The 20,052-nt window shown below is 35.9% G+C and overlaps 1 protein-coding gene across 2 annotated transcripts in view; it reads right to left on the bottom strand.

The window, feature by feature from the left end:
- Abca5 (ATP binding cassette subfamily A member 5) overlaps window positions 1–20,052 on the bottom strand; it is a 67,179-nt gene that overhangs the window by 23,402 nt on the left and 23,725 nt on the right. For both annotated transcript variants that reach the window (XM_052196016.1, XM_052196015.1), the window contains exons 10-22: window positions 18,292–18,439; window positions 17,160–17,328; window positions 16,421–16,479; window positions 13,690–13,800; window positions 12,303–12,478; window positions 11,415–11,534; window positions 10,281–10,419; window positions 9,066–9,156; window positions 8,750–8,889; window positions 6,955–7,074; window positions 5,380–5,581; window positions 2,761–2,930; window positions 326–453 (exon numbers count right to left, since the gene is read on the bottom strand). In XM_052196016.1, the coding sequence (XP_052051976.1) occupies window positions 326–453; window positions 2,761–2,930; window positions 5,380–5,581; window positions 6,955–7,074; window positions 8,750–8,889; window positions 9,066–9,156; window positions 10,281–10,419; window positions 11,415–11,534; window positions 12,303–12,478; window positions 13,690–13,800; window positions 16,421–16,479; window positions 17,160–17,328; window positions 18,292–18,439 (1,773 nt within the window). The remainder of the gene's footprint in view (window positions 1–325; window positions 454–2,760; window positions 2,931–5,379; window positions 5,582–6,954; window positions 7,075–8,749; window positions 8,890–9,065; window positions 9,157–10,280; window positions 10,420–11,414; window positions 11,535–12,302; window positions 12,479–13,689; window positions 13,801–16,420; window positions 16,480–17,159; window positions 17,329–18,291; window positions 18,440–20,052) is intronic.

Here is a 20,052-nt window from a genome sequence, read left to right as displayed (position 1 = left end):
TAACCTTCTTGGATTAATGACTTAATTAGTGAAATTTTACAAAATATTGTGAAAAACTGCTTCAACAAATTATAGGAAAAACAGTGACAGCTAAAGTTAACCTGGCTTGAAATATGTAGATTTTTAATCAGAAATATAATATGAAAATAAAATAAAAAAATACTTACTGGTCACTTGCCAGGGCATAAAAGCTTCACAGACTAACAGGTACTTCTAAAAGCAGACTCTAGCTCATGGCTAATGGGACAGGTTCAGCCCACAGATTTCTGAGCACCTGTGTCAGTCCCTTGTAACTGGACAAGAGGATGCCCACCAGCACTCTTACCTTCTCGGAACGCACCACATTTAGAGCCGCACTGTGAGGAGCAGCAGATACATAGTCACTGTCATTAAACATTGTCACCATTATGTTCTGATGCGTGAAAAAGTCAATAAGATCATCGATATCTGAGTCTGGAACGAGAGAATAAGAATAATAAAAATCAGCTTGAGTAACGAACAGCAGAGACTTTGAATAGCATTAGGAGACTGTGCTCATCCAAGGACATGCTTTCTCTTCAGCCTAGACACTGCTAGGAGACTGGTTCCGTAGCCAGCTGGCCAAGATTCAAATCCAAGTTGTATCAACTTACACTGTACGTCCTTCAAGCAAGCACAATGATGCTAGATCTTAGTATGCTCCTCTGCCAAGGAGAAATAAGTATGACTACCTTATAAGTACAGTGGTTATGCCAATTAAGTAACTGAACACACGCGCAGAGCTTTAGACAGAACCTGGCACACAGAATTATGTAAATTTTACCTGCTGCCTACAAAAATGTTAATCACAGTATAAAGTTATCATGAAATTTGACTAAAAAGTAAAAATAATCTATTACGTTCATTTTAATTATGCCAAAGTAGCCAAGCAGAAAAATCAGTCATCTACCTACATTCTTTAAATGCTCCCCACCCCCCAGCAAAAGGCTTGACTCCTCTTTGTGTTTAATTGTGCATCATGTCTGATTAGAGAGAGAGGTCCTGATCTACCATCACAGAAGCCAGGAACCAAAACACAATGAACGTGACTCTCAGAAACCCAAATCTCGCAAAGCCAAACACTCTTCAGTAACTGGACAGACTGACAGAGCAGACCAAATCCAGTCCTGAATGGCATAAAGAATGGTGCCTTCCACACAAAATGTTCTCCTAACCAGGACCTTATCTGATCTCTTCACTTTACCAGAGTGGCTATGTACTCGAGCAAATAGCTACACTACGAGTGGAGTAACCATGGAATTTATGCTCTTGAAAAAGGGTAAGAAAATATTTAGTATGTGCTCATGTGTTATATGTGTACATATGTATACATATTTACATATACATATATGTGTGTATACAAGCACATATGCTTCATCTTGGACCAGCAATGGGAGTGTGAATCCAAAAGCAAGAAACAATACTACGGAAAGTAATACAAGAGACACACAATGAAGATACTAGAATTTCTACACAGGAAGAAATGAAAGCAAAACAGAAAGATTTAGGATACATATATAACTTTTGAATATGCATAAAAACTCAAAAGTATAAGATTTCACAAAAGTATTGTATTTTACCAATATGAAATACATTTTAAAGTGAAGACAAGATTTCTAAGTGAAAAAGTCAACTGTAAAATATTTTTGAATTGGAGAAATGTCCATGCTAAACGCATCTTCCCAGAGAAGATTAAGGTTATGTGTCACACTCAGCACCATAGTGTAACTGTAATAACTGCAGCAGTAAAACAGTTTCTACAAGAGTCTCCAGACTACAGGCTATTTATTTAAGCAGATGAAAAGTTGACCATGAATGAATGATGGTCATTCATTTACTAAGTTTTAATATTTTATTTTAATATTACTTTACTAAGTAATATTTTACTTTACTTAGTAAAATATTTACTAAGTTTTCTTTACTAAGTTTTGATATTTTAAAAACTTAGAATCTTAATTTAAAATTAGCTCAAGTCTGTAAAAATATGAGAAAAATCTTGACAATTATAAAGCAAGAATAAAAATAGTAAATACAAAATTATTAACTGCAAAATTAAGATATTGAGGTGTAGTTTGTTTTGTGTTGCTTGTTTGGGGGGGTTGCTTGTTTGTTTAGGGGTTTTTCTGGTGATGTTTTTGGGTTTTGGTTTTGGTTTTGACTTTCTGAGACAGGCTTCTAGCCTTGGCTGTCATGGAACTCACTCTGCTGGCCAGGCCGGCCTGGAACTCAAGTGCTTGCCCACCTCTGCCTCCCTAGTGCTGGGATTAATGGCATGTTACTACCACTGGCTGGGTGAAAATGTTTATATGTAAGAAAGCCTTAATTTTCAATTTATAATTAATTCTTCAATAGTTCTTGTCAAATTTTTAGCATCTCAATGAGTATGTGTAAACCTTAAATACTATAAACTCTTGCTTAGGAAAATCTTAAACACTCTCAAATTAATTAAGCCCATCATGAACTTTAAAATAAAACATGCCAGTAATTACTGTTTTTAAAAAGATTTTAGTAACTACAAGTAGTAGAAATTAGAAAATTTTAAAAGTGATCAACTACACTTAAACCAAAACTTTATTTCTAATATCATTCAATGTCAATAGGTAAATATTTAATTTAGATTTTACAATAATGGGTCATGCTTGCTTTAACTTTAAATGGTATAAAAGCCCAGTCTCTGAACTCTATTTGCCCTCACCCCCGTCCACAACCAACACACATTCACAGACCTTCACACACTCTCACCAGTAGAATTTTGAAGCAGCAGGCTTGATTTGTATCTATGAGGTTTATCTCCAGGTTTTAGGAAATACAAGTCTGGAACAAGTTTGATAGGAACCACAGCATTTTTAAAAGAATGATGGACCAAAAACATAAAAATCTGAACTGCAAAAAAAATTAAAAGCAGAAGCAACCTGAAAGAAAAAAATAATACAGATTAGTATATATTAACAAACAAATCTATTAGATGTCTTCCTTCATATTAGTATAGATTAAATTACAAGATAATAAAACAAGAACAAAAGCAAAGAAAAAATAAAACCTTTCTAAAAATCAACTACCAAAAATGGACTGATTAAAAATATTGGACAGGAATCAAATTTAAAAATTATTAAATTGGAGGTAAAGAGAAGAAAAGTTATACATATTTAGACTAGATTTGCTCTTAAATTATAGTATACATAAACATAATTCAAAGTTAAAGAATGAGGTAATGTCATAAACACCTATGCCTCTATGTTCTGGGGCCTGCTGCTTGCTCAGACTTCATACTAACCATTTATCTACATTAACTACAGCAGAAAAGTACTATATAAGAGTTACATACAGTGACAAGGCTACAGGTAAAAGTATCCATCCTATCACAGTGTAATCACATTAACTGCTACTGCTCCACTGAGATACTGTCAATCTATATTATATAATATACTGTTAATGCATAGTATACATACATATGCACATACATTACCATATTATCCACACACAGTATTAAGAATATATAGTACAACAAAATAACATTGTAGTATCATAGATGGCTGCATGTCCTATATAGTACCTACAAATTATATAATGTGGCTCAATAGCTACAGAGCTTAGAATATCCACTTAATTATATAATTTATAATCTTCAGCTAAATCAGATGTATTTTAAAAACCATTCTTGGTGGACATGGCAATATACTCGTATAAGGAGGACTGAGGGCTTGAGATCAGCCTGTGTTAGACCCTATTTCAAGAAATAAGCTAAACAAAATCATTCAATTATTTTTAAGTATTCTAAAATCAGCATCCCTCAAAACATGCTGCAGGTAAATCTAGATATGTAAGTTAGTACATGCTTTAAGAAAGGAAAAAAATCATGAATGAAGAATATATGGAAACTTCAGGCTAATGTTAAAAATTTTTATGACAAAATTAGGAAAAAATTCCATGTTCTTACATGCTATTTATTCTTTGAGAGAATATCAGAAGCAATAGTTTCTAGTGTATTTGACCATATATTTTTTATTTTGAATTTAATGTTTGTGTCCCCCTCAAATTTACATAATGCAGTCCTAATCCTAATCCTTAATCTGGTGATATCTACAGACTCTGGGAAGCAATCCAGATTAGATGCAACCCCTACAGCATGCTTAGCCATGCTTAGCACCCTTACAAAAGTGACACCACCAACAGCCTGCTAGTGTGCCGCTTTCCAAACACAAAAGAAAGCCTACAGCATGAGACAAGATGGGAGCTTTCCTCAAGGGAAGAAAGGAGCCTTTACCAAGCCTACACTTGGATCGCCCGACTTCCCCCCTCCAGGAACACTCAGGCCAGAGCACATTATTACAGCAATCTGAATTAAGTCGCATTTATTGTTTTTCAGAGAATGCTTTAACAAAATGATGTTGAACTAAATATATTAAAACATGCTGACTTAAATATTTTTCTGATACAGAAACAACCAGATACTTGACTAGCATTTGTTTTATACTAAATGAACTTGGTCAAAACCTCAAGAAAGTCCAGAGTATTTCAGACATGTGTGAATGTTCTTATTATTGAATTTTATTCCCACAATCATTTTAGTTCTAAAAAGAAAGGCATATAGTACATGAAAGCAGGATATTATAGGAGAATATGTTATGTAGAGAACTCTTTATATCCTGGATCTACTAGCTATGTAACTTTCATCATGCTTCAACTTTCTTCATCTAATAGACAGAGATAAATTTAACTTTCTTGCTATTTAGTAAAAACAATTATAAAACTTAATGCATGGAAAAACTATGAAATTATATAAATTCAAAATAAAATTTTAAATGTAATGACAATAACTCAAAAATTAGACATTAGATACTATTGTCACTTCATCATTTTAAAGATGAGACAATACTAGTTTAGGAAAAAAGGGTAAAGCTGGCCATAATAGCACACATCTTTAATCCTGGCATTAGGAGGCAGGGTCAGGTAGATTTAGGTTACATGGAAGCCAGCATGGTCTACATAGTGAGCTTTATGCCAGCCAGTACTACAGGAGTGAGACTCTGTCTCAGATAGATTACATAGATAGATAGATAGATAGATGGATGGATGGATGGATGGATGGATGGATACATACATACATACATACATACATACATACATACATAGATATTTAAGAGAGAGAGAGAGAGAGAGAGAGAGAGAGAGATGGTAAGAATGAATAGAAACGATTAAAGTACCATGGATATCTGATAAAATTACTGTGACTGTGAAACTGTCACTTAATCTTTCAGAACTTCGAAGCTGTGCACATGTCATTATTTAAATGTCTGGATAGCAAATTCTATTTGCAACCTCAAACAGACAGATTTTCAGGAGAATGATAATCACACTTACACAGAGCGCACTGATTTGCTTTCTCGTTTCAATGAGAGGAAATGAAACTTTGCTATTGTAGACACTTGCTGCTTCCAAAGGCTCATGGTGCTCACTAGAGAAGCTTTGGTTTCAGAAAGAATAAGTAAACTCTGTTCCATTTCATCAAAAGATTTTGAATCTGTTTCTTCCTCCCGTGGCTGCTGTGTAAATACACTATAATCTATTTGCCAATAAAAGTAAACAAACAAAAACATTTTGAAATGTTTACAATAGACCAAAAACTAAAACACATCAATGTTACAGAGCATATCTGGAAGTGGTGTGGAACAAAAGTGGAACTCTTATACACGTTGGCATCATCCATTGATGTTGAACATGTGCTAAGCTTCAGTCATAAAATTCTCAGCTCACTGTCTCATCATACACCACACAGCTCCGCTTTGCCCTTGGCCACACCCCCAAGATGCTCTTGGCAAGGTCACTGCTTTCTTCCTCACGGCCAAGATGCTCAGCATCCTGTTTCCAAATTACTTCTTTCCTTATTTTACTCTATATATTTGGCAATCAAGAGTCCACTTTCTCTTGCACCAAGGACAGCTTTTACTAAAATTTTGCTTCTTTGTTCTTTTATGAAGAAAAAACTCGAATTGCCAGAGCTTGACCAATACAGATGCAGATGCTCGCAGCCAATCATCAGACTGAGCACGGGGACCCCCATGGAGGAGTTAGGGAAACGACTGAAGGAGCAGAAGGGCTTTGCAACCCCATGGGAAGAACAGTATCAGCCAACCAGACTCCCCCAGAGCTCCCAGGGACTAAACCACCAACCATACAATACACAGGGATGGACCAATGGCTCCAGCTACATATGCAGCAGATGATGGCCTTATCTAGCATTGATGGGAGGGAGGCCCTTGGTCCTCTGAATGCTCGATACTCTAGTGTAGGTGAACACCAGGGCAGGGAGGGAGAGGTGGGGATGTAGGGGAGGGCAAGTCTCATAGAAGCAGGGGGAGGGGAGAATGGGACAAAGGGTTTATGGAAGGGAAACCAGAAAGGGGAATAACATTTGAAATGCAAATAAATAAAATATCCAATAAAAAATTTTAAAAATATAAAAATTAAAAAAAAATTAAGCTCTTTTCAGATGTTTAAAGACAAAATCTGACCCAGCCCTCTGATGACACTCTGATAGCAATGCCAATTGCTTCTTTCATGAGTTCCATCATGGTGGCCTGCCTTTTGGTCCCTCAAAGACATCTAATTAATGTCTCAACACCTAAGAAGTAGAAACTTTCTTTATCCAGTACATTTTGCCCTAAGATGTTTGCATGTGTGAATTTTTCTGGTGACTCACATCTCAGTTTAAACATCTCAATAAAATCCTCCCTGACAATAAGACCTTCCAAGAATATCATGTCATTTCCTCCAAAATCTCTATCACTATTAACAATACTTCAATTACTTATTTACTTCTGCCCTTGGCTCCACAAGGCAACACAGACTTCATATGCTTGCATAATTAATTCATTTACTTATATAATTATTTGTACTGTCCAGTTCATTGGCTGATCTTTTTAGTTCTGTTTTTACCTGCTTGGTCAATTTCAGCTTCAACTTCTAGCTTTAAGAATACATCTTCCAAAGTTGTCATAGAAACACCATAAGATATAACACCCAGGTTCGAATGAATGTCTAGAGCAGAAAACAAGCCTAAAAGAAAGGAAAAAGAGGTCAAATGATATAGAGCTCTCCTAAGTGGGATGGAGGAGAGACAGTGCAGCAGTTAAAAGCACATATGTCCTTCCCTGTGGCCAGGTTGGGGTGCCTCACAACAGCCTCTAGTCCAGCTCCTAGGAATCTGGGGCCCTGAGATGGTTCCACAGGCACCTGTACTGTATTCACATGCAAACACCCACACACACATACACACATGATTTAAAATAATATCAGTATATATTGACCTACAATGCCATTCAAAGCATTAAAAAAATCTGAAATGCCATTCAAAACTGGGTATGGGACAGGCATAGGCTTTTATGTCTGTGATCGCAGCACTCCAGAGCCTGAGGCAAGAGAACTGACAGGAAATTGAGACCAATCTAGTACCACATGGTGAGTTCCAAGACAGCCAGACAGCTTGGACTGGAGTCTAAGATCCTATCTCCAAAACCAAAAAAAAAACACACACAAGGAAAGGGAAAGGGAAAGGGAAAGGGAAATGAAGGAAAGGAAAGGAAAGGAAAGGAAAGGAAAAGGAAAAGGAAAAGGAAAAGGAAAAGGAAAGGAAAGGAAAGGAAAGGAAAGGAAAGGAAAGGAAAGGAAAGGAAAGGAACGGAAAGGAAAGGAAAGGAAAGGAACGGAAAGGAAAGGAAAGGAAAGGAAAGGAAAGGAAAGGAAAGGAAAGGAAAGGAAAGGAAAGGAAAAAAAGGAAAGGAAAAAAAGGAAAGGAAAAAAGGAAAGGAAAGGAAAGAAGGAAAGACAGAAAGAGAGGGGGAAGAAGGATTAAATTTACATAGACAGCATAGTGGTACTCAAAGATTTTGGTATCAGGATACTTTTAACATTATTAATTGCACAGAATGCCAAGGGAATTTTATTTATGAAAAATATTCATTAGAACTTTAACATGTTTTAAACTAAAATTAATAAATATTTTATAGCACTTAAAACAATAATTCTAAATTAAAATAATTACTTTGAAATTTATTCTGAAATTAGAAATTATTTGAAAACACATGAACAGCCTCCCTACACACATATACACCAAACAACAACAAAAAGAAAAGAAAACCATACACACACACACCTCGTCCTCAGGAAAGCTACAAACAATTCTGCCAGTTTTGAAATAGGGCCCCCATTGTACAACTCGCTGTGCCGGCCTGGAACTTGCTGTGAAGACTATACTGGCCTCTTACCTCTAGCCATCTTCTGGCTGTCTCTGCCTCCCAGTTGCTATGATTATCGACAGGTACCACCAAACCCATCCTAATTTTCTTGTTTTCTTGACAACATAAACATATTAACATATTTCTCTCTCTCTCTCTCTCTCTCTCTCTCTCTCTCTCTCTCTCTCTCTCTCTTTTGGTTTTTTTTTTTCGAGACAGGGTTTCTCTGTGTAGCCCTGGCTGTAATGTATTTCTCTTTATTTCATTAAGTATTTAAATTAGCAAATAATAGTTGTACAATTTGTAAAAAGACAAAAGTAAAAATCATACACAATAGTATGCATTATTTCAGATACGAAGACAAGCTGAAGCAGAAAACTGACAAACTCTGACCAGCTGGGACTATCACACGGAGAAATAATCAAAAGAGGCAGAAAAATCTATTCCTAAAGCAAAAGTTGTATTCAACCAAGAAACTGAAAAAAACAACCCAATACCTGAGAATTTGTCCATGTCTTTGAAAGGCAGGCTGTACACGAGCTGCTGGTCGTTCTGCTGCAGCAGGGCGGCTGCGGGGATGTGCTGCCTAACCAGTGACGACAGTGACTCTGTGGCACTGTATTTGTCTATATACATGCTAGGAAAAGCCAAAACCATAGTTCATGATTAGACAATCAATAATAAATTCTGAATGTTCTAAACTCTATCACTAAGCATAGCTAGGGCACAATACAGCAAGCCTTGAGAACAGTAACAGTAAGCTAAGGGTAAATACGAACAGAATAAGGCCACAGCAGAACAAGCGTAAGTTACCTCAGGCGGTAGCCGATTCCCCATTTGCTTTTTAGGAAAATTGAAGAACCAACACATTTCAGCATTCCTTGTGATATGACGGCTTTCCTGTCTACAAAGTGGAATTCACATTTCAATGTCTAAGTTAGCAATGGCGGACATACAGCATTACATCACCAATCATCATGATAACCTTATAAGAAAGACACTAGAATTTCATCACCTATTTTCTTCCAATGTGAATATTGAGAGAAGACAAATCCACACTGCTCGAACATGTTTCACATACTATTAACTAACAAAGCCAGGAGCTGCCCTCAAGCAGCCCGACTCCAGCGTGCATACTCCAAATAGCTCAGGCCCTTCCTAAAGGAACCTTAACACAGGAGTTTTCATGATTCCTTTATAACCAAATGTACAAAAAAAGGAAACATAATAACAAAAATAAAAACGTTAGTTCATTAAATTCTTTTTGATATAAATACTAATGAAGAGATAAGTGTTTTATCCATTTAACACTACACAATCAGCTGGAAAAGAAGTTACAGTATTTCAAACTCTCAAACCTTTGTCCTGGGTGTTAAAAACCAACCCCAACATACACAATTTTAACATATATAAAATGAGGCCAGTGAGAGCTACCTTAGAACGACCTGCTTTCAAAGCTGGCCCATGACTAGCAACTGGGAATCTGGATGTGGGAAGGTTTCAATTAGTGTCAAAACAGACCTGGAGGACCTCTGTGTCTAAACACCGCCCACAAAACCACAGCTGACACTGCCTGCTAGCTTCCCTTTCCTCTGGAGCTGTGCTGGGCTGGGCTGGGAAGAAAAGCTCTGTGACCGGTACACAAGAGTTAGGGACAGTGAGCCTCTGATAAACTGGCAGACAACAGTCCATTTGCATTCGCTTACAAGTAGACAATGGGGACATTCAGGGTGTCTGGAAAGCACAGGCCTGGCTTTCTCTAGACTCCTGCCTTACTTGATTCAACCCCTTGCTAATTTTGTTTCATAGCCTTTTATGATAATAAATTAGTATATAATGAGTGTGGGAAATCTCGTTTGGGCATTTTGAAAAATCACTGAAACAGGATGATCTAGAAAACACTGACCATAGAAATATAAACTTTTCATTTAGAATATGCACCATTGAGTAATTCTTTCTTTGTTCCTGGGGATTTAGCATTTCCATGTTTATCTCTCTTATCTTTTACAAGCAAAGCAAACACCTCACCAGCAAGAATGTCGGCTTCATCCATGAAGTGAGTACTAAACACAGTCACTCGGTTAGCCTTTCTATATTTTAGAAGATTCCACACAATGTGGCGTGAGCAGGGGTCCATTCCTGCTGTCGGCTCGTCCAGCAGGAGGATCTGAGTGAACAGGGTATAAGTGAAAGAGGCAAGAAAACCAAAATATTGAAAATATATGTGGGTAATGGAAATTTTCTCTATTTCAAGTTAGTGTTTTCATCCAAAAATCTCTCTTAAAGTTTGTATACATGTTTAAAACTGTGAATGAATCTTTTCCTTAGTTACTTAAATATAAGACACTGGTATGACAATCAGACAAACAAAATGGCAAAAATATTAAACCTATTGCTACACTGATTAAATCTGTAAGCAGAGCAATTGATTTTTAGAGACAGACGTTCTGTATCATGACAAGGGATGCATTCTGGGCTGGAGGAGGAGCTTTTCTTTCTACGTTTTGAGGGACACCTTTTCTTAAGATAGATTCTTACTATGCAGCCTAGACTGGCCTTGAACTCACTGTCTTCCTGACTCAGCTTCTTGAGATCGGGTTATAGGACTGTGCTGCCTTATGTGGCTTCCAGTTGTTTTTAATTTAAAAAGCATGAAAGGGTACTAGCAGGAAGTCCAATTAATAAGTCAGACTCCGTCCTGATCCCATGCTACGACAGAAAGGAGGAACGCAGCAAGGCAGTGGTTTCCGTAGGCTCTCTGTGGTAAACACACACATGAACTTTTTAACAGTGTGTAAGGTGAAGTTGCCCCTGTTTCTACAGGCCAGAGAACAGCATAAAAGAAACACACGGAAAATCACTGTACCAGGTAGCGACTAACTCAAGGAACCTTTAATTTTGTCTTGACCTAACTTTTTAAATTTCTTGGTTTTTTAAGCATATGAGTGTTGTACATGTATATATGTCTGTGAACTGCATGTGTCCCTGGTAAACCACAGGTCAAAAAACTGTATCAGATGCCCCTGGAACTGGAGTTAGAAATGCTGGTGCTGGGAACTGAACACAGGTCCCCTGGAAGAGCAGCCTGTACTCTTAACCACTAAGCCACATCTCTAATGCTATTTAAAGTGGTCTCATCAATGAAATTAACACTGTATTTACCTTTGGATTCCCAAGAACTGCAATTCCTAAAGACAATTTTCTTTTCTGGCCACCACTTAATTTTTTTGCTTGATTATCTTTGATGGCTTGCATGTCCAAATCTAGTAAGACTTTCTGCACCTGTAAAAAAGTGTGAACAATGTTCTATTAACAATCATATCATTTTCATAGTCATCAAATTAGTTTTTACGTGTTTTAAGTTTTGAAGTACTATTTTAAGCATCATTTAAGCAGTTTAATTTTTAAAATTAACTTTAATATCAACTTTAAAATGTTAAGTGAGGATATGCTTAATATTTACAAATATTACATGTAATATTTAAAACAATAAGTGAGCTGGGCAGTGGTGGCGCACGCTTTTAATCCCAGCACTTGGGAGGCAGAGGCAGGCAGATCTCTTGAGTTTGAGGCCAGCCTGGTCTACAGAGTGAGTTCCAGGACAGCCAGGACTACACAGAGAAACCCTGTTTCAAAAAACAAAACAAACAAAAAAAAAAACAAAAAAAAGAAGAAAAGAAAAAAAGGAAAAAGAAAAGAAAAAAGAAAAGAATAAGTGACAAGGTTCTTAGGGAATAGTCAGCTTAGGTTTTGTGCCTTGCTGGGCGAGGCTGAAGGCTCTGTGTGTGCTGAGGTAAGGGGGGGGGAGGGGCGAGGCAGGACAAATGAAAAGGAGGGAGGATGAGGAGGAGGAGGGTGTCCCCTTAGGGGGAAAAGAGGATCATTCATATGTGCTAATTTATGCAGTCCAAATCCATCTAATTCTTCATATTTTCTATTTACTGGCCTAGAGGGTCTTTATGTTTAGATTTTCAAGCATATTTTCTGTAAAATTATTATAAAGCATATTAACGTATAGGAAATACAGTGGTGGTTTATATAAGAACATACTTCCTGAATTATATTGTTGGCTGGTATTCCTTTGATTGACGCCAAAATTGATAAATTTTCTTCTACTGTCAGAACATCAAAGTTTATATCTGACTGTGGACATATGCCAATCATTTTTCTGGCTTCAAACATTTCATCTATTTCAGAGACTCTGTGTCCATATATAGAAGCAAACCCTAAAAGGAAAATATTCAAATTTACATTAAAGACATTGAGTGTTAAAAATGCATGTTCTGATGTACCTAATTGCTTACTCATTTTGTTACAATGCATAAACAAAGCCAGAATTAATACAAATATGGAAGATATATTCTCATTTTGACAGTACTGATTGTATATTTTCAATATACAACCTCATTTATATTCCAACCTCATTGTCTTTCCAAGGCATATGATACAGTGGAAAGAGCAATAGTAATCTACAAGCTTAACATAAATCATATACATCATGACACTGACAACGCTTATGGTTCAACCACAATTTCTTTCACACACAATACTATGAGACACTGAGCAAGCTCCACAATTGTGTACAAGCTGGCTGTATGGTCAGTCCTGAGCATCATAATGCCTCAAATTCCAGATTTCTTATCTCAACTGAATCAACTGATAATTTGATTATCATATTTAAATGATAATTTGCTTTACTTAAGAACTACTAAGTCAATGTGATAATGCATGGAGAACTCTAAAGGTCATGCATGTATAAAATATTATAACTAATGTCCAAGAACATCCCAAGTAAAAATAAAGAACAAATCAAGCTAATTTTGAAAGTGAAGTCTAGTTTACAAAGTTGAAATTCAGGGTCAATACAGCCTGGCCCCTTTCTGATAAACGTATTCCATTGACAGTATTCAGTAACTGCAGGACATGGTGCCTCCACACAGAGTTCACACCTACAACATAATCCAGGCCAAGATGCCTCCTCTGAGGCACTGCTCTGATTTTAGAAAACAGTGTCAGTAGTTACCATTCTTTCTTTTAGCTGTATATTGAGATATTTGTGGATTTTCTAAAAGAAATTTAATTTCCAATTAGTTACTGATTTATTCTTCCATGCAACTAAGAAATAAAGATATGTACATATAAAGATGTGATGGAAATGGGTATAGAAAATAAATTTTTAAAAAGTAAATACAAAGAACGTTAAAATTATATTTTTTGCTTTAATAAATATCATGGAAACAATTTTTATTTTAAAAAAATAAGTGTACATAGTATGGAACAAACTTCCTCACAGATAAATAGCTATTCCAAATCGCTGATTTAAATCATCTAGTGCACATATAAATAGGACTAACAATTGCTACATACTGTGACTCATTGGCTAATAACACACAAAAAAAATAGGAGATTTTTTTTTCTCAAATGAGAAAACTCTTACCATCAGAAGGTGGGCACAATCCACAGAGAATATTCATCAGTGTGCTTTTCCCTGTTCCACTGTGGCCCAGCAGTGCAGTAATCTGACCTTCATATATGTCAAATGACAAATCTAGTTCATGGGGGAAAAAAAGGCTCAAATCTTTATGTATTTGTTCAGCTCTATAAGGCAATTCATAATTCCACACACTCTTAAGGAAGACAAACTTCAATGTATAAAGTTACCAACATAGTTTAAGCAGATTAAGTAGTCTGGACAGAGTCGGTGATATGAATAGCAGGAAATATAAAAACTCTGATATTGATTTGTTCTGACACCAAGAATTAAGGTATATACAAAATATTTGAAGGTTTTCTGTGCACTGGCATCTAAGAGTTCCCAAGGAAATTAATACAGAAATTTATCTCACCAAAGTATCTGAATAAAGTGGAACAAAAAGAACAAGACTAGAAATCGACGCCAGAAGCTAAGAGGTAAGCGAGTACAGAAAGGTTCCTACTGGGAAAGTTCTGACTTTCATTTTGTGTGTACAGATGTTTTGCCTGCATGTGTGTCAGATCTCTTGGAACTGTTGTTACAGACAACTGTGTTCTGCCACATAGGTACTGGAAATTGAACCCAGGTCCTCTGGAAACAGGGCAGTGCTCCCTGGATAGCAAGCTAGTATGCAGTGTTCCTCCACTTCAGCCCCTGCCTGAATTCCTGCCCTGACTGCTTTCACTGACGCAATGAAGTATAAGATGAAATAAACCCTCTCCTCTCCAAGCTGCCTTTGCTCACGGTGTTATCACAGAAACAGGCACTGGAACACACGAGCTGTTGTCGTACTGTGGAATTGTGAGGCACTTTAAAATATTACAGAAACAAGAGCTTCCTTGGATTTACAGATGTTTCTTCCAATCTAGGACTTTGTCATTTCCTCAGCAGTGATTTACAAGCAACAGGAGACTTTGATTTTCAATCAGTTAAAGTTCACGCTTTTAGAATCATACCTATAAAACTTTTCTTTCATCACGTCTCAAACTATTTGCCGTGTTTTCCATTCTCTGGGTTCCCTGTCACGGTCAGTTTTGTACTCAGCTGTATGACTCATTCTCCACTTGTTTTTATCTACAGTGCTCAGCATGGGCCACAGGTCAGGTTTTTACAGTTATTGTTTTCAACTTTAATGAAACATTAATTATTCATAAAATATAAGCAATTTTTCTGTCTTTTTTATTTCATTGATTTTTCAATGTCTTTTATGCCAAAATTTCACTGTCTTGACTACTATGAAGAAATGTGAAGGCATTTATATGAAATGTTGGAACAATGTAATGTTAAATTAAATTTATTTTTTTCCACATTTGTTTTTGACAATTCTATTATCTTTTGCATATATATATATATATAATTTCAGGATTTATTTTTCAGAATTTTGTCTGAATGTAAATCTACAAAATATGGATAGAATTCGCATGTATACATTCATTCTTCCAACCCTTAAACATTAGGTATCTCTACCTGTCTAGTTCTTAAAACTCTTATCGGCAATAATTTGTACTTTTTAAGATACAAATCTTCTACATTTTTGTCTGATAAGCACAAAGTATTTTGGTTTTTTATTTTAATTTTCAATTCCTTGGTGGTGGAATGCAGGCACACAATGATTTTTCTATATTATCTGCGTTGTCACCTTTCTGAACACACTGTCAGTTTTACTATATGGACTGCAAAGATTAATCACTTCATCTGTTTCCTTTACCACCCGGGTATCTCTTATTTCCTTCTCTTGCTTCTTGGCATTGGCAACAACTTCCAGTTGAATAACTCACACTGGAGGTCACAGATAAACTTTAATTTTAAATAAATCAACAGAAGAATCATTTATCATTAAAGGCACTGTAGCCAGAAATGATGAGCCTCGTGCATTGGGTGTGAGTTAAGAATTGTTTATGCTCATCAAAACACACTGTTCATAACCAAAAGGCAGGCTTCACACTGGAACACAATATCCAAATACCTTTATCTAACAAAGGCCATGACCCTAAAATATTAAAAATAAAAACCTTAAGTAGGTACTTTAAAAAAAAAAAAAAGAACATTCAAATGTCCAATGAAGGGATGATAAGGAGCATTATTTACTAGGCCACAGTAAAATAAAACTATACTAACGTACCATGGTATCCTACTAGAATACAGCCACATGAACTAAAAATGTCAGTGTGTAAGTGCATTTTACAGATCCTGGAAGATACTGACTCATTGCTAAATGTACTCCAGTTCTCCAGACAGATTTCACAAAAAAGAATCTTACAACAAGATAAATAATACCTATACATGTACACAATAATAAAATATAATAGTAATTGAACTAGGATATAATATAAACTGGCTCAAATTGTTAGGTGTTTTCTTTCTTTCTTTTTTATTTTTGACAGCATATTCCATCACTTTATAGTTTCAGAAGAGTGTTGGTTCAAGAAGCACAGGCTCCCAGTATGTGAAGGAACAATAATTTGTTTACTGAGGTCTCCAGCAATTGTTAGGTATTTTTATGTCAACAGATACTACTTTCTGGCTTTATACCTTCCATGACGTAAGGTTCATTATCAACATTAATCACACAGAGTATCTATAATGGGAAGACAGCAAATCTTAACAGGTGAGCTTAACTTTCACCACAACAAGGCAGACTGGTTCTCCATTTGTATCACGATGCTATGGACCACGTCCTGGGCCAGCTACTTACTTCTCAAAGCCTCCACATTCTCATTTTTCTTTCTATATGCTTTCTGAATACCACTTATTCTGAAAAACAGATTTATGTCAAAATTATATATGAATTTTTATAATCACATGTGTTAACATATGTGATATTTTTATACCAGCTGTCTTGTTTTAAGATGCATTTTGAACTAGCTATACATCTCTAGCAATACAAGACACTTTCCACACTATTAAGATAGAGTTGCATACACGGAGTAAGGTAACAGTTATTCAAATTTGAGGAGAAAAATTGAATGGGGGTAACTGGAGAGATATACTGAAATCACACATCCAAAATAAGAATAAATTTGCATATAAAATAGAGGAGAATAGGCTGAAATATTTAATAAGAAAAATAATAAACCATCTTCCTGCTAAAACAACTAAGTAACAGTGAAATGAAGGACATTATTGTCTAAAGGCGCTACAGAAATGGACTCCTGGTTCCACTTCAGGCATCGCCCTCTCCGTCTCAAGCTGAGTGAATGAAGTGCATGAAGCACTTGATTCAAGGACTTTACAGATTATCCTCATCTTTCATTAAGCAAATGATTCTTACATTAGTAAAGGAGATACAAACTAGATGTCATTTCGTGTAAGCACTACCAAACTGCCTACAATGTGGATTTTCTCATCCCATATCTTCTATGATAGTGTAACAAAAGATTTAAATGTCATAATTTGCATCAACAGTTCTACCTATACCTAAAAATTAAACATACCTTATAGCTTCTTTTCCTATAAATTCTGAAGAAACGGGTTCAACAATTTCATTGAGACTAATACTCCCATTAATGTTGCCCTCTGATAGTTCCTTATAGTTTCTTTTGCTTTTTGACCAATAGGATGGCTTTAGAAAGTACAAAGATGACCTCCTCAAGCCAAATTCCCCTAAAAAATAAACATTACAACCTGAGTTATACAAATTATTTTTGGAAGCATATTTAAATCATAGTAAATAACCTTATTTTAATTTTAAATTTAAAAGTCCTATTATATGAGTATGGTAGCACACCTTAAATCCAGGTACTTGGGAAGCAGAGGCAGGCAGAATTCAAGGCCAGCAGAAGCTATATAGCAAGTTCCAGACCAGCAAACTTTGTCTCAAAGAAAATTAGTATAAATTAAGTCAGGTCATATTAACTAGTAGTTATCATATTAAACAGGCCTGGAATATAGAAAATATAACTACTACAACAAAAATGAGGCCAACGCCAGGCAATGGTGGTACACATCTTTAATCCCAGTACTTAGGAAAAAGACAGGAGGATCTTTGCGTTCAAGGCCAGCCAGGTCTATACAATGAGTTTCAAGACAGCCAGGGCTACACAGAGAAACCATGCTCAAAAATACAAACAAAAATAAAGAGGCCATAAATTTGGGGCAGGGGTTTGGGGTGGTGATGGTGGGGACATGGAATGAATTGGAGGAAAGTAAAAGGAGACATGATGCAAATGGTTTTTAATCATTAAAATTAAAGCTAAATTTTAGAAATATAAAGTGTTTGGAGTTATGAGGCTGCCTTGGAACTTAGAGGGTAAAATAAAATAGTTTTAAAAGATTTATATAATTAAGGATTAAGTTGTGAAGAGCAGCTAGACTGTCAAAACAAACATCTCTCTTGTTACACAAACTCTTCCTGTTCACTAGGGGCTAATGAATATGCAATATATATGTATATATGTGTGTGTGTGTGTGTGTGTGTGTGTGTATATATATATATATATATATATATATATATATGAGCAGACTGAACCATCAACATGATGTAAAATACTCTAGCTAGGAGAAAGATTACATTGATAGTATATGAGAAAAACTACGTTAGAATCTCTACAGTAAGCAGCCACATACCTGGAATGACTTGGTCGAGATATACAGCCAAGAGGACATAGAACACACTGTCAAGAGCTAGCATGATAATAGTAATAATTAGAGGATAGGGACCTTCAGTCAAATTAGAAAATAAGGCACCCTCATTAAAATCTTCTAAATGCATGACCTAAAGGAGGAAAAAAAAACACTAAGTTTATTCCATAAAAATGATTAGAACAATGCTAACATTACTAAGCATAATTCATTAAATACAGAGTAATATTAACAGAATTATTAAAAAAGTAATTAGTAACATGCTCTTATAAGGAAAACAGACCAGAAAAGAAGTTTATCTAAAAGATTCACTTTACCATGATTTCTAGTGTGTGTAGGATTTGTTTGTTTGTTTGTTTTCTGAGACAGGCTCTCACTATTGAGAGCAGGCTGACCTTGAACACACAGAGATCTGCTTCTGCCTCCTTACTAGAGAAGGAATTTAAGGGGATGCTGAGATTAAAGGAATGCACCACTATGCTCCTTTTAATTCCTGTTTTTCCAGGTCAGTATACAACACTCCTAAAGTCATTTAATTCTAACAGAATGATAAACAAAGAAATAAAAGTAATGTGTGATGCTAAAACACCAAGAAAACAGAACCCAATAACTATTGCAGGATAAAATTATGGTCAGCATGTCTGTAATACTGAAAAGAAGGTGCATTAGTTACTATAACTCCTAAAGTACACACAGTAGGCACATGCACTACTGTGAAATGTTCTGGAGGCGAAGGCCCTGCTCAGGCACAAGTTCTTCCCATGTGAATAAACTCATTTTACCACCCTCGATTTTAGTCCTCTCATCTGTGAACTGAGGAGATCAATTACATGACATTTAAGGATTCTGTCACTCCCAACAAAAACCTATGACCATAGTCCCTCTTTGTGAAGAGACAAGGGACTCAGTATAGTCTCAAAGTGTGGAACAATAACTCTTAAATAATTAAATCTTGTTTAATGTGCTTATAAATAATCTATTGTAATGTTACCTCATAAAGCTTCTACATAACATCAAATATAAATCAAATATAGTACAAAATCATATTTCTTTGTACAACAACTGAGTATATATTCTACTCTATAAATAGTTCCTTTAGAATTTTTTCCATTTGATTCTGACTATACATATAAGAAAAAAGAAAAAGAAAATTCTGCTTTATTATTTTATGCATACGAGTGTTTCGTTTGCACGCATGTCTGAGCGTCCCGTGTATGTCTGGTGCCCATGAAAGCAGAAAGGGGCATCAGATCCCCAGAACTAGAATTATAGCCACTTGAAAGCCACCGTGTGGGTGCTGGGAATTGAACTTTGACCCTCTGAAATCAGAGTAGCTAGTTATCCTCACAACTAAGCTATTTCTCTGTGCTAATGCTAAATGTTAGATAACGGCAATCCCCTGGCTCCCAGCCAGAGACCCACCGCAAACACAGCTTCTATTCTCAGCCTGACAACTTTGTTCTGGATCACAACAATGTTCTGCTCAGCATTCTTCCAAAGTAAATTTATAAATGTTTACAGTAGAGCAATGAAGACCACTTGGAACTAAAGCAAGTAACTTCAATGAACTGAGTTACTATACCAACACAGCATTATGATATACACTAAAGCAAAAATTGAGCGACTGATAAGCAAGATTTAACTGAAATCTTAAAATTGAAGAAATTCTAAGAGAAAGTAGATATTAAATGTACTCTGTGGTATATTTCATTCTGATGCAATTTAAGTTTTCAGACATTTCTTTCT

The sequence above is a fragment of the Apodemus sylvaticus genome, chromosome 10, assembly GCF_947179515.1.
Source record: "Apodemus sylvaticus chromosome 10, mApoSyl1.1, whole genome shotgun sequence".
NCBI classification, from domain to species: Eukaryota; Metazoa; Chordata; class Mammalia; order Rodentia; family Muridae; genus Apodemus; species Apodemus sylvaticus.
The sequence above is the reverse complement of the archived record's forward strand: the minus strand, read 5'-3'. Positions and strand labels throughout refer to the sequence as shown.